Source organism: Delphinus delphis, chromosome 10 (assembly GCF_949987515.2).
Source record: "Delphinus delphis chromosome 10, mDelDel1.2, whole genome shotgun sequence".
Classification (NCBI taxonomy): Eukaryota; Metazoa; Chordata; class Mammalia; order Artiodactyla; family Delphinidae; genus Delphinus; species Delphinus delphis.
Window position 1 is genome coordinate 40,196,096 of NC_082692.2, and position 14,659 is coordinate 40,210,754.

At 57.4% G+C, this 14,659-nt stretch overlaps 1 protein-coding gene across 4 annotated transcripts in view; it reads left to right on the forward strand.

Annotated features, from left to right (window-relative positions):
• The window catches only part of GRM4 (glutamate metabotropic receptor 4), a 99,123-nt gene that overhangs the window by 53,548 nt on the left and 30,916 nt on the right, over positions 1 to 14,659 (forward strand). For all 4 annotated transcript variants that reach the window (XM_060021324.1, XM_060021327.1, XM_060021326.1 and 1 more), the window contains exons 3-5: positions 8,377 to 8,512; positions 11,419 to 11,573; positions 13,924 to 14,064. In XM_060021324.1, the coding sequence (XP_059877307.1) occupies positions 8,377 to 8,512; positions 11,419 to 11,573; positions 13,924 to 14,064 (432 nt within the window). The remainder of the gene's footprint in view (positions 1 to 8,376; positions 8,513 to 11,418; positions 11,574 to 13,923; positions 14,065 to 14,659) is intronic.

The following is a 14,659-nucleotide window of genomic DNA, read 5'->3' on the forward strand; positions in this document are numbered from 1 at the left end:
CTCTGCTAAGGCCTGTTGGGGCGGCAGATGTGGTCGGATGGTGGATTTTTGTAGGGACCAGACCTGAGGAGGAGATGTGGCCTTGAATGTCACACACACACACACACACACACACACACACACACACACACGGGTGGGGAACCACCAAGGGCTGCAGGCAGGGAGCCATGTGTCAGAGGGATTTGTGCTTTAGAAAGAGGATGGAGTGGACAGTGGAGGGTGGAGAGTCGGGCCGGGAGTGGAGCAGACAGGGGGATGGTGGCCGTGAACCAGGCTTGAGCTGCCTCCCGGAGAGCCCTCAAGCCCTCTATGGAGCCAGAGCCAGCCAGAGTGCGGGTCCACCCCTCGCTGTGCCCCCCAGCCCCGCTCACCCCGGACAGCCACAGGTTAGGGGGCATTCGCTCAGGGCCTGGGTGCCTTCCTGACCTCAGGCACCCTTTTAGCCACAGCTCTACTGCCTGGAATCTGCCATGTGGCTCCATTTACTTAGACAAGGACTTCCTTCCTGGTTGAAAACAAAAGTAACACCATGTTAGTCACTGAGCCCTCTGAGTAACTCCCTTTCCTGAGAGATGGTTTGGAGTGGGAGGGAAAGAAGGGAGGACCAGGGAGAAAGACCTCTGTGTGTGAGTGTGTGTGTGTGTGTGTGTGTGTGTGTGTGTGTGTGTGTGTGTGAGGCCATACAGTCCAGGGTAACTCCCAGCCTCCTTCATGCCTTCCCCCCAGCTCCCTCTCTGGCAGGAACGTAGCGGAGCTGGGGGACTCCCTTGGGCTGTTAACAGTCCCCACTTTCTCTCCATGTAGCAGTTTGCTGCCTTCACATTTTGCCATAATGTAGATTTTTCCACTTGATTTCCTAGGATTTGTCTTTCATTGCTTTTCTCCCATTTTAAATTTAAAAAGACAAAAAAAAAAAAAAAAAAAAGAGAAAGAAAGAAAGAAAAAGAAAAGGGAGAGAGAGAAAGGGGAGAAGAGCCCAGTCTTGCTGGTCTCCTGCACTGTTTGTCTGCAGGGAAATTGCTCGACGCTCTGGGGGAGGATTTTCTCCCCCCTGGTCTGGAGCCCAGAGCCCGGGCTGCTGCTTGGGGCGAGGGAACAGCCTGGGTTGCAGAATGTGGTCCCAGGGCTCTGGGTGTTAGAGCAAGAGGGCTTTGGAGCTGTGGACACAGTGCCCTGTCTGGGTCACCTTGCTGCCCACTGCCTGCGGGCTGGCTGCTTAGCTGCTTCCTGGCGAGGGTAGGTCTCTTGGTGAGTGAGAGAATGAAGGATGGGGGAACAAGAGGATTCCCAAGCCTGGAGGATGTGGCTGAGGGCTCTGGGAAGGCACAGGGGAGCCCAGGTCCCCGATTGCCCCCTACCTGGGGTGAGCTTGGGTGGAAGCGGGCTGCTCCAGGAGGAGGCTTTTCCTTTTTGCCTGCTCTGGGCCACCGGGTTAGGTTCAGCCCACAGGTTGGCGTGTCGTGAAGGCAGGGGGTCTGGGGGCTGCTTGGAGCGAGTGGGGAGGACTTATTTAGATGGGTGGAGTGGAGAGAGCCGTCCCGTGGGGGATAGGGAGGTGCCAAGAGAAGAAGGAAGCTGAGCACAGGTGCAGTGATCCTACTTGGTGTAACCCGAGTCCACCAGGACATTAGGGAGACACCTCAGGCGGGAAACTGGGCTGATGACCACCCCCCCGCTGCTCCCCTGCCCCCCCCCCGACACCCCCCCCCCGCTGAGTCCTTAGTGCCTGCAGGTCTCCATAGCCCTGCCCTCAAATAAGCTCCCTGGGTCATCTGTGCTGATGGAGGGAGCCAAGTGTGGACAGTCCCACACAGCGAAAGGTAGAAAAATGAGGGCATTTCAGCAGCGATCTCTCACCTGCAGGTGGAAGTTACAAGTCCAAAGTGTCTTCAATTCCTGGCTCTCAGGCCAGGCAGTAGCTCCTAGAAAAAAGTCTGAGTAGAGTCCACATGTGCTGCTGCCACTGCGTGGCCCGGCCTCCCTGCCCCCTAGGATGCAGCCCCCAGCCTCCCTCCATCACTTCACTCACTTGTTTCCTCCTCTGCCCTGCAATGAGAGCTGTATGGGAGGAGGGGCTCTGTCCTCCTCATGGCTGCATCCCAGCATCTAAACGGTGCTCAGTGAACACTTGTTGACTCAGTGAAGGAAAAGCAGCGGTAGCACACAGGACAGGGTGCGTTGTTGGATGGCTGGTGTCTGGGGAAGCATGCGGTGGGCCTGGCACCCAGGGGGCCTTCCCCACCACCAGTGTGGCCAGCAATGCTGTCTCCTGAGCCCCTCCTGGGACTGGTCGCTCTCTCTTCCTGTCTTGCTTCCCAACTAGACTGAGCTCCCAAGGAAGGGGTTTTACTTGCTATTGTTTTTCTTTTCTTTTAAATTTTATTTATCTATCTATCTATTTATTTATTTATTTTCGGCTCTGTTGGGTCTTTGTTGCTGCGCGCGGGCTTTCTCTAGTTGCGGCGAGTGGGGGCTTCTCTTCGTTGAGGTGCGCGGGCTTCTCATTGTGGTGGCTTCTCTTGTTGCGCAACACGGGCTCTAGGCGTGTGGGCTTCAGTAGTTGTGGCTCGTGGGCTCAGTCGTTGTGGCTTACGGGCTCTAGAGCGCAGGCTCAGTAGATGTGGCCCACAGGCTTAGTTGCTCCGCGGCATGTGGGATCTTCCCGGAGCAGGGCTCGAACCCGTGTCCCCTGCATTGGCAGGCGGATTCTTAACCACTGCGCCACCAGGGAAGCCCTCTTTATTATTTTTTTTAATTAACTTATTTTTTGGCTGCGTTGGGTCTTTGTTGCTGCGCGCAGGCTTTCTCTAGTTGTGGTGAGCGGAGGCTCCTCTTCATTGCAGTGCGCGGGCTTCTCATTGCAGTGGCTTCTCTTGTTGCGGAGCACGAGCTCTAGGTGCGCGGGCTTCAGTAGCTGTGGCACGTGGCACGCAGGCTCAGTAGTTGTGGCTCGTGGGCTCTAGAGCGCAGGCTCAGTAGTTGTGGCGCACAGGCTTAGTTGCTCCGCGGCACGTGGGATCTTCCTGGACCAGGGCTCAAACCCGTGTCCCCTGCATTGGCAGGCGGATTCTTAACCACGGTGCCACTGGGGCAGTCCCTACTTGCTATTGTTTCTTAAGGACCAAATGTGCCAGGAACTGAGCAGGACACTTCTTGAATGAATGAATGAACGAATGAACAAACAAACACGCAGAGCCGGCCCTGCCCTTGGGGAGTGCAGCTGGAGGCAGACACTGACCCAGATATATTGGCTGGACCCAGAGAACACCGGGAAAGGTCACCAGACTACAAATGGAAAGGGCGCAGAGACCACAAAATGCAAGAGGAAACCCATATCAAGTTTCACTAGTGGAGTCTCCATGTCACGTTCAAGTCAGGGCAGGTGCCTGGAGCCTGGGGGAGGCGCAGGGTTCCAGTGCCAGGGAGGGCTGGCCAGGAAAGAGCCTGTCCTCGGGGGGGAAGGTAGGATTTCGAGAGCCAGATGGCCGGAGGAGGAGGGCAGCCCCAGGTGGGCTCCCCATGTGCTTCCCCTCCAGTGTCCTGTGGATTCCACCGAGCCGGGAGTGGCCGAGTGACCCCGTGTCACAGATGCACAAAGAGGCTCAGGGCAGCGCACACAGGGACTGAATGCCTTCACTGTCACTCGTGTCTGAAAATTTGGTCTGGCCTGGGTTCTGGGGTTCACATTTACCAAGCATTTACATCTTTACATCTTGTATTTGCTTCTGATTTTTTTTTCAAGAAATAAAATGGGGATTGCCTGGAAGCCCTTTCACGGAGCCCTCAGTCTTGTTCTATCCCTGCCTCCCTTGAGGTACCCTCTACCCACGACTCTGAAGGGGATGAGTTCCCTTCTTGTCCCCGTTTAGTCATTCAACAAGCATTTATGGAGCACCTAATGTGTGCCAGGCACTGGGAGATCGCGGTGCATACAATAGAACAAATCTGCCTTCATGCAGCTTTTGCTCGTATATATGTGTGTGTCCCTATAGAATAAATCTTATATGTGGCTTTTAATTTCTACATAAATGGGACAGATTGTGCTGCACTTGGCTTTATCAGCCAACTTTATGTTTTCAGGGTTTTGTCGTGCTGATACATGAGAGCTGTTTTATGAATCTTAGCTACGTAATATTCCATTGTGCAAACACACCACGGATTAGCCATTCTTCTGCTGTAAAATATTTAAGTGGTTTCCATTTTTTTGCTGTTTCGAACAGCGCCACAGTGACCGTCTTTGGGCACGTTCCCTTGCACCCGTGTGTGACTTTCTCTGGGAAGGATGTGGAGGGGGACACACTGGCCTGTAGGATTCTAGACCCCCTGGTGCAGTCTGCCCTCAGTCTCCTTGTTCCCAGAGCACTTGGGCCAGGAGCTCTCCCAGGTCCCCACTGCCCCCAGGCACTCAGAGGCTCCTGGCAAGTGCTTGCGGCTTCCTGCCCCCGGCCCTGCACGGAGGCACCGGCTGGGCGGGTGGCGGAGCTCGCAGCTGGCATGTGGCGGCAACTGGTGCTGGACAGGGGGCTGGGGCTGTGTGTGGGGTGAGGGGCTTGCCACGAGTGACCCAGGAAGGCCTAGGGGAGCCACGGAGAACGCCAGACTCCTTCATGCCCCTCTTCTTATCATCCTGTTCCTGGAGCCTGGGACAGGTGGAGTGTTCCAGCTTCTGTGCAGAGATAGGGCATGGGCTCGTTCCTCGCTGCTTGGGTTTAATTGGATTCTATTTGCTTTCAGTATGGACTCATGGATTTTTTTTTTTATCCAAAGAGAGAGTCCGTGTGGTAAAGGAGGAGGGGTGCAGAGAAGTGCCCCCGCCCTGGTGGAGAGGTTTGAAGAGGGCGTCCCAGGGGAGTGCTAGTCATGGTGCTGCAGAGGCGGGGGCTGGACACGGGAGGGCTGGCGGGCTTAGCATGAGACTTGAGATCTTCCCGGGGGGGGGGAGGGGCTGCAGGAGATGGGGGTTAACAGAGACCCAGCGACTGGGGCCTTCCCTTTCCCTGCCGGAGGGAGGCTCTGGACACAGACCTGGATTACAGGCCCACTGACCGGCCATGTGACCTCCGTCAGGCTACTTAGCACGTCCGAGCCTCAGTTTCCACATCTGTAAGATGAGGCTGTTAGCCCCTGCCCCAGGTTGTGTGAGGATTCACTGAGTGCCAGACATGCCGTGGGTGCTTGGTAAATGCGGTCTCTCTTGGGCCACTCCAGTCCTCTCTGGCTGTGGCATGGGGTCAGGAGGGCCGTGGAGACACTTGGTTTCTCACTGTGGGGCCAGTGACACCAGTGGTACTTAGCCCAGGGTAAGCCCTGTGCCCAGCCATATTTACGGGTGCCGGTTGGTCTCTGACTCCACGTGACCGGTCGTGACACATTGGACTGGGCGAAGGGGTGGTCTCGGGAGCCTGCATTCAAACCCCACTCTGTGCCTGACTGTGTGACCTTGGGGAAGCCACTTAACCTCTCTGCACTTCTGCGTCCTCATCTCTAAATTGGAGCTGTGCTGATGATACGGACCTCAGATGAGTGAATCCATGCAAAATATGCCGAATAATATTCAAAGGCATCAGGCACTTTATAAACGTTCACTGGTACTGAGCTCTGCATAAACCCCCAAACTCCCCTCCAGTCCCCCCACCCTTGTGGTTGTAAGAATAGCGCATCCCGCTCAGACCAGCTCTCATCTCGAGTACCTTGCGACTCGCTCACATTTGAGCTGACGAGCTGTGGTCACCTCATTCTTCTTTCACCAGCAAAACGAAGCCTGCAAGCTATACCCTGGCGTGTCAGGTGGGGTCATCCTATGGAACTTCTTAGGGGAGCATTGCCCAGAAATATGACTTAATCTAAAAGTTTCTCCCTCCTTGAGAGCAATTAACTCCTATTCTATGCCTGCCTCCCCTCTGCCACTTGGCCCCCTCCTCCCTCCTGGAGCCAGGTGGCACATCCTAACCCCTCAACCAGCCTCCTCCTCTTGTCCATCTGTCTCCCCAGATGGGGGGGCGGAATGTAGCAATTGGCCCAACTTCTAACTGGAAAGGAACCATATGGAGGGTTTACCTGGGAGCTGAGTGTCTGCCCGGCCGCTGTTAGGGCAGAGCCAGTGCTGTGGGCAGCAGACTGGCTCCCCGGGCTCTCTCTGTGAGCCGGGACCGGAGGGGCCCCGTCCTGCCCCCAGACCCTCCCTCCTTCTCTCCTTCTCTCCCTCCCCCACGAGCCCCTGGTAGACCTGCTTTTCTCCTGTGCTTGGGGCTTCCTTGGGTGTCTTAGGAGGTCTTGAGGAGCTTGGTCTGCACGGAAGTGGCAGAAAGTAAGAGAAGTGGGTGCTGGTCAGGGCAGGGGGCAGGGGCCATGGTTGCCTTGCCTGGTGCAGAGAACCAGGGGGTCTACTTTCCTGGCAATGTGAGAATGTGTCTGTGTCGTGTGGCTCCAGGCCTTGCAGGTGCCTGGCACAGAGCAGCCCCCATTCTAGTGTGAGTACGTTGTTCTCCCAGAATGCCCCACGCCCCGGCTGCTTGCGCCTCCTCCTGCTAAGACTCAGCTCAGGGTCACCGCCCTTGGGCAGCCTTCCCTGGTTGCCACCTACGCTCAGGAGTAGAGGGCCCTCCTTGGGTGGAGCTGGGTGCTGGCACCTTTCCCCGGGGGGCAGGTGGGTGTGTTACCTCTCCCTGTGCTGGGAGCCCCTTGCAGCCAGTCCTCCATGCAGAGGTGCGTGGAGTGTGCGCAGAAGGCCTGGACTGAGAAGCCATTCAAAGGCTCGGGGGTGCCCAGGGGTGACAGCCAGGTGCCCAGCCAAGGTGGATAGTTTGGCTGGGCCCTAAAGGGCTCCTGTGTGAGGTGGAGCTGGGCTGAGACCCCTGAGTGGGACCCAGAGGAAGGTAATGGTCTCAGATAAAGAATCTGCTTTCATCAAGAGAAATCCCTCATGTTTTTCCATCAGCTGAGCCCTGCCTCTGCCACCTGGGGTCCTGGGGGGGTCTTACTCCCTGGAGGCCCCCCATTCTGTACCTCAGTAGGGCAGGGAATTGTCTGGCTTTGGGTAAACCACTTCTCTTTTCTGAGCCTCGGTTTCCTCACCTGTCAAATGCAGTTGATAGAAACAGTGGTCCACAGTGCTTTTGTAGTAGGAGATGAGGGGAGATTGAAATAAACACATGATACCTGTCCCCCCGCCAGCACTGGAGAGACACGTCTGAGGCTGGGGACTGGCTGGGTGAAGTGGAAAGTGCTCCCAGGGGTTCTGTAAGCCACAGGGCCTGGCTGTGAATTCCGGGGTGTGTGTTGACTGCATCCTGGCTCCTGCAGACTTGGGGGCTGGACTTCTCGCAGAGGCATGAGCTTGAGAGGCAGGTAGGTCCTGGGTCCCCTCCCCCAGGACCCAGCCAGGTAGGTGGTGGCCCAGAGAAGAAGGAGTGACAGGAGGGCCCCTAAAGACCTTCTGACCCCAATCAGAGCTCTTCCAGTCCTTCCACCCCAAGCACTCCGGTTAGAATGACCTTCCGGGGCTCTCCTGAGCTCCCTGCTAGGAATCTGATCACAAATAAGATGGGCGGGGCCTCGAGTATCAAGGCACCCTGCCAGGCCAGGGTGGGAGCTGGAGAGACTTACACACTGAGTGGCCTGTGGGTTCGTGGAAGGGAACCTGGGAAGACCTGGATGAGGACTGTAGCTGGTTTTGCAGCATTGCTGCCCAGGATGTGTGGGCACGAGTCAGCAGCCATGCGCACTGCTCTTACCAAGGGGCCTGTTGATGAGCATGGGGCCCGGGGACAAGAGCCCTGGTTGGTGTGTGTGGATGTGGGTGCCAGAGGCACTAATGGCCCAGGGTGGGCAATTTGCTCTCGTTCTCAGATTTACTCCGCCAAAAAACCTTATGAGGTGGTTACATTGAAAAGAACCAATGTTTACTGAGCACTTACTATGTGCCAGATATTATTGTATTTATATGCGTGAACACACTTAGCTTTATAACAACTCTATGAAATAGGTAGTATCATTATCTTCACTTTATAGATGATGTATTTGAGGCACAGAGAGGTTCAGTAACCAGCCCGAGATCACACAGCGGTAAGTAGCAGAGCTGAGATTTGAACCCAGGCAGTCTAGCTTTAAGCACAATGCTGCATTGCCTCTTGCTAACAACCTATTTTATTTATGAAAACTGAGGCACAGAGAACCTAAGTGACATGTCCAGGGTCACCAAGCTTGTGAGTTGTGGAGCCGAAATTCCCACTGTGGCTATTCTGACTGCACAGCCCGTGCCCAGAGATGGGGACCTGGGAGCTAAGAGTCAGGCTACAGGGCCGTGAGCAGCCCCCAGGAGTGTGGGTTGGGGGAGAGACTCTGTCCGCCCCAGGCTGACTGGTGCCCTTCTTGCAGGGGGTGTGTGCATTGCCCAGTCGGTCAAGATACCACGGGAACCCAAGCCTGGGGAGTTCGACAAGATCATCCGGCGCCTCCTGGAGACCTCGAACGCCAGGGCAGTCATCATCTTTGCCAATGAGGATGATATCAGGTGAGGGCAGGTGGGGCTTGGGGCGGGGCTTGGGAGCTGGGGATCCCTGCTGGAGACCTTCCTAGGCAAGCCTGACCCACCCTGGGGTCCAGAGAGATGGGGTGGGCCAGTGAGTGGTGGTGGGGAGACCCTTCTGGCTGGGGCACAGGCTACTGCTAATGGGCTCCCCTTCCCCTCGCTGTTTCCTGCACCCATTCTACCAGCTGGGGGTGGTAAGCAGGTACTTTTACAGAGGGGCTAAGGCCATGGGCTTGGGGTGAGCGCACCTAGGTTCCTCGCCTGCTCTCCTTCCTACTAGCTGTGTGACCTCAGGCAAGTTTCTCAACCTCTCAGGGCTTCTATTCTGCTTTAAAAAAAAAAAAAGAGAGAAGCTAATTATGCTTGCTTGATGGTGTTGCTTGAGTATTGAACGCAGGAACGTGCATAAGGGGCTTAGAGCAGAGGCTGGTAAGGTTGGCCACCTCTCAGCCCCTCCCTCCTTCCTTCGGTGAGCTCAGAGTAGCGGGAGGAGGCCTGGGCTGAGGTTTTAGTCCTGATTTGGGTACACACTCACTGTGGGCAGTATTGTCCCCTCCCTGGTCCTCAGTCTCCACATCTGCAGATTGGGGGCGGGTGGACTCCGGGTGCCAGAACCATGCAGTGCAGAAACCCTGGACCACCCCACCTCTCTGCACATCTGTCCCTGGGTCCTGAGTCGCAGGTCAGAAACTCAGGTGCCCTTAGAAGATGACCCCTGAGCACCCCTCCTAACCCACTTCCCTTCTTCCTGCCTTTTCTCTCACTACTACCCCTCCGAGACTGTATGTTAGGGCCAAGAGGGGCCGGCCTCCTTGATTCCCTAGTCTCAGTGGGAGACACAGCCCCTGCTCAGAGTCTGACTGGCAGAGGAGATGTGGTTCTCCCCAGGCCTCCTCCCTCAGATAGTTGGCCTGAGCTGTCAGAGCCCGCTGTGCCCTCCGGTCGACCTGCCCACCTGCCTAGCCCAGCCTGCCCGGTCCGCCCCCCGTGCATCCCCCTCCCCGTTGCTAACCAGCATCTTCTCTGGGTCGCATTCTTTCCAGCACTCTTTCCCACTTGTGAAGACCCCATCCTGGACTCCTGAGTTTCAGCAAAACAGATATCCCCCCAGGAGACATTGTCGGGTCCCTGGAGGGGTGGAGGGGGGAGTTCGGGAAGGTCATTAAAGCCTCGAAAGCCACAAGGACCAGCTCTAATAGGTGTTTCTCAGGCCTCGAAGGACCAGGGCGTGGGAGTCCTCAGGATCCATCTGGCACCTCCAAGCTGAAAACAGAGGCTGCTCCTGACCCCCTCAAAGCTTTCAGGTCCCCTAAATTCCTATTGCCACAGGTCCGCTGGCAACGGGGGCAGGAGGGGCTCCTTCTGAGCTCTTTCCCTCCCTGCAATCACCAGTCACTGCCCCCGTGCCCCCACTCCCACCCCAGAGCCCAGCACTAACTTGGGTCCCACTACGCCCCGGGACGCACCCCACTCCAGGCCTCCCTTGCGGCTCTGATGGACCCACACGCGGGGAGGGGAGGATGAAGGTGCCACGTGTCCCAGAGAAGAGGCCCCTGGGAGAGAGAGGGAAGGGCCTGAGACTGACTCCCTGAGCAGCTGCGGGGGGTGGGGGGTGTGATGGAGGGGGGCGCATTTCTGGAAATCCACAGGCATTTCAGAAGCAAACAGAAGTAAAAATAAACCCAGGTGACCTTACAGAGATGGAGTCTTGGCAGCTCTGGTCGTGTCTGGCCGGCCGGATGCAGGCGGGTATTAATAGGTATTAATAGCCTCACCCTCACCTGCCTGGGCTGCGGTAACTTTGGGGTCTGGAAATGTCCATCAGGAGACGATGGAGGAGGGCAGGTGTGGGCCCCGGGGCTGGGAAACATGTCTCTCCCTGGCAGCCCCAGGCGGTCCTGCCCCAGCTGGCCACCTCCTGCACAGGCGCAGCGGCCACCCCAAGCCCTGGAGTCTGTCCTGGCTTGTCCATGGGAAGGGCCTGGACAGTTTCTAGTATCCTGGCCTCTCGCTGTGTGATCTTGAGCAAGTTGCTTGCTCCAGTCTCTCCCCGTGGAAGGAGGTGCGTTGCGAGAATTCTGCCCAGTCCCTCCTATTTTCCTCCTCCTAGATGTCTCTGAGGGGCCACTTAGTTCAAGCATCTGTTAAGCACTGACTGAAAGCCTCCTGTGGGCTGGGCCCTGTGCTGGGCTCCAGGGCCCCTGACTTGACTAGGACCACTGTCACTGTGGGCCTGCGGAGGGGTGAGGCCCTGGCTGCCCTCACCCTTTCATCCACCCAGGAGGGTGTGGGGAGCAGCTCTTTGGAGCACCTGAACTTTTGGCACAGAAGGAAGTGGCATGCAGAGGGGGAAGGGTGTAGTGGGGGGTGTGTGTGAGAGAGACAGTGGATATAAATGTGAGAAAGGGCCAAGGGATGTGGGTCTGGGCTTAGGACCAGCGTGGCATGTACCTGAGAGGACAGAGCCTGGGCAGATGTGGTTCTGGGGACCTGAGTCAGACAGGTCCAAACTGAGGGAAACAGCTGTGGTCTTTGCAGGGACTGAGGTAACCCCCGGGGACAGGAGTGGGTCTGGGAAACAGACAGGGGCTAGGGCTGCCGTATCGGTGAGAGGGGAAGCCGTGGGCCTACAGGCAGGCGTGGGCCTACAGGCAGGCGTGGGCCAGGGCAGCAGGGAACTGTGAGCCTGCGGGTATGACACGGTTGCTGGGGCGGCTATGGGCCCTGGGCTCATGTGGCTCAGGATGGGGGATCCAGGCACAGGCTGGGAGGGGGACAGGTGTGGGCCTCGGGGAAGGGGGTCAGCCAAGGGCAGGTGTGGCCAGGGTGGCGGCAGCCGCGCGGGCAGACACGGCTGGGTTGGGCTGGGCTGGTGCGTGTTCCCACAGGCGTGTGCTGGAGGCGGCCCGGAAGGCCAACCAGACCGGCCACTTCTTCTGGATGGGCTCGGACAGCTGGGGCTCCAAGATCGCCCCTGTGCTGCACCTGGAGGAGGTGGCCGAGGGTGCCGTCACTATCCTCCCCAAGAGGATGTCCGTGCGAGGTAGGCCCGGCAGCCCGGACGGCACGCCCGCCGCCCTCAGCCGGCACCATCCACCACCGCTGTCAGTGTCACCCCGATCGGCGCCCCATGCCCTTCCTCTCCCGCTCCTTGTCTCCCTCCATCCTGTCTTTCCTCTTCCTTGGCTCACAGCTTCTTTGTGCTCGGGTTCTGGGATAGGAAGCCTTTCTGGCCACACTTAACCCAGCAGGATTCAAATCCAGATTCAGGACCTTTCTTCCTCCCGTCTCAGATATTTGTGGGTGTGGGAGATGGTGGCAAGTATAGGAGGCTCATTTATCAAGGACTCTCCTTCATCCCTATATACTCTAATCCCTTCTCCCATCTGGGATAGAAGAGGTGAGATCCCTGCCCTGCCTGGAGTGCATCCTCTGCCAGAACGGGCCGGGCACTGCCAGCAAGCTACAAGAAGAGCGTGCCATGCCAGGGGGCAGGGCCTCCCTGCAGAGCCCGCCTGGGTCTGGCGGGCCCTGGGTGTGGGGGCAGGCGTTGCGCCTGCCCTGCCCGGCATCCCTTCCTCTTGGGGCAGAACCCAGTCACCCTGGGCAGGAACAGATTGCTCTGGCCAGAACCTTGCTGTGCGTGAGGCGTGAAGTTCCTATTCATGGCTCAGTTTGGCAGGGACCTCACTGTCCTCCCCATGGGGGAGGCAGGCTCCCAGGGCCTTCTCCCCTGCTCTTGCTCTGGTCAATAGAATCCAGCACTGATGGAGGTGGAAAGGCCTGCAGACATCTGCTTCCACCAAACTTTCCAAGAGACCAAGGCCTGAGCAGGGGAGGGATGTGGGTCACACCGCCGTGTCCTCTACTCACCCTGAGGCAGAGGGAGCATAGGCCGCAGAAGTTTCCACACCTCCCCTCTCAGCCTCAAGCCATGATAAACACGAAATAACAATAACTGCGGCTCTTGATACCTGCAGACACCAGGCCCCTTACGGACATCTCATTCAGTCTTCCCTGCAACCTCAAAAGAAACTTTTATCCACATTTAGTGGGTGAATACATTTAAGGACCAGAGAGATTTAGTGACATGTAGTGGCAGTAAGTGACACATACTTGCTACTAAGTGGCAGAACTGGGATCTGAACCCTGGACTTGCCAGAGAAATCCCTTTTTTCTTTCTTTTTTTTTTTTTTTGTGGTACGCGGGCCTCTCACTGTTGTGGCCTCTCCCCTTGCGGAGCACAGGCTCCACACGCGCAGGCTCAGCGGCCATGGCTCACGGGCCCAGCCGCTCTGCGGCACGTGGGATCTTCCCGGACCGGGGCACGAACCCATGTCCCCTGCATCGGCAGGCGGACTCTCAACCACTGCGCCACCAGGGAAGTCCCCCTTTTTTCTCTGGGACATTAGAGGAGCCTTTAGAGCAGTGGTTCTCACCTGGGGGTGATTTTGACCCCCAAGGGCCGTTTGGCAATGTTTGGAGACATTTTCGGTTGTCACGATTAGGGAGTGATGCTTCCAGCATCTAGTGGGTAGAGGCCGGGGATGTTGCTCAATATCCTGAAATGTACAGGACAGCCCCCTGCCGCTCCAGCCCCCCACCCCAGCAAAGAATGATCGGGCCTAGTGTCAGTGGGTCAAGGTTGAGAAACTCTGCTCTAAGGCCAGTCCCCCACCAGTGCCAGCACCTCCCTGACAGCTCCGACAGTCAGACAGCTGTGCCCATGACACGGAATGATCACGATATATAGAGAGGGGGCACTGGTAGGAGAGAGAAGGCGATATTCACTCACCAGCCTGCCTACCCTGGGATGGGGTTTTCTAGGCTTAGAGCAGAGTGGGTAAGCCCTTAGGAGCATTTGGAGAAGGAGGCTGCCTCTGTCAGTGATGGGGAAGTTCTGGACTTGAAGGAGGAAGATCCAGCCCCCCATCTTATCTGTGTGACCTGGGTCATTCCCTACACTCTCTGGTCCGGTCTCCTCTTCAGAACTAGAATGCTCAGGTACTCCCAGGATTGAGTGCCTGCCCCCCACCAGCCTCTCTGCTCTAATCTCTGGGCCCCCAAGTGACTCCTTCTCAAAGAGGCCCCATATTACCACTTTGGTGGTTAAGAAGCAGCAGAAACACCCTCATCCTGTACTTCGTCCATAAAGGAAGCAGTTGTAAGATTACACAGGCTCTCCCTGGAATTTAATACAGCTCTTTTCATTGTGAAGAAAATGAAATGGTCCACATTTTGTTTTTTCCGGCTGGGCCCTGGATCAGAGGATGTGCTCTTCTTCCCTTCCGCCTCCCTCTGCCTGGGCCACATGAAAGCTGTGGGAAGAGGGAAGGGGAGGGGGCGGGTGGGGAAGGGAGGCGTGAGGTCCTGACATCCTGGTTCCCTGTCAGGCTTCGACCGCTACTTCTCCAGCCGCACGCTGGACAACAACCGGCGCAACATCTGGTTTGCTGAGTTCTGGGAGGACAACTTCCATTGCAAGTTGAGCCGCCACGCGCTCAAGAAAGGCAGCCATGTCAAGAAGTGCACCAGTGAGCACGCGCATGGGGGGGGGGCGTGGGACTGAGCCTCAGGGGGCGGGGCCAGGGTGGGCCCTGAGTGGGTGGGGCTATGGGGGAGAAGGCTGAGAGTGTCAAGTGGGGTGAGCGGTGGCTGCGGGACACTGCTGCAGGGGTAGCAGTGTCCAGGGGCCCAGGCGGTGCTGCCTGGGGGTGGAGTTGGGGGCCAGAAGGGGCGGGGCCCTAAGGTGGGGGGGCAGAAGGGGCGGGGCCAGGACTGACTCAAGGTCTGACACCAGGGCCTTGTCGGTGGGTGGGCTTAGGGTAGCTGAAACCTCGGTGATCTCTCAGACCATCAGCCGTAGGACGCTGCTGAGTAGGGGAAGGGGCTCCTGGGTCTGGGCAGAGGTGCCGTCTGGCTGCTCACCTTGGGCTTCATCTGGACGCCCCTATGGCAAGCCCACAGACCTGACTGACCCCAGCTGCCCTGTGAATCCTAACGCTCACCGGTCTGAGCACTTTACAGAAACCATCTCTAACCCCTCCAGGTTCCCACAGTCACTCAACAGACACCAGTTTGACTCCCACTCCCTGGCCCTTTTCTAAGCACCATGGTTATAGCAGTGAA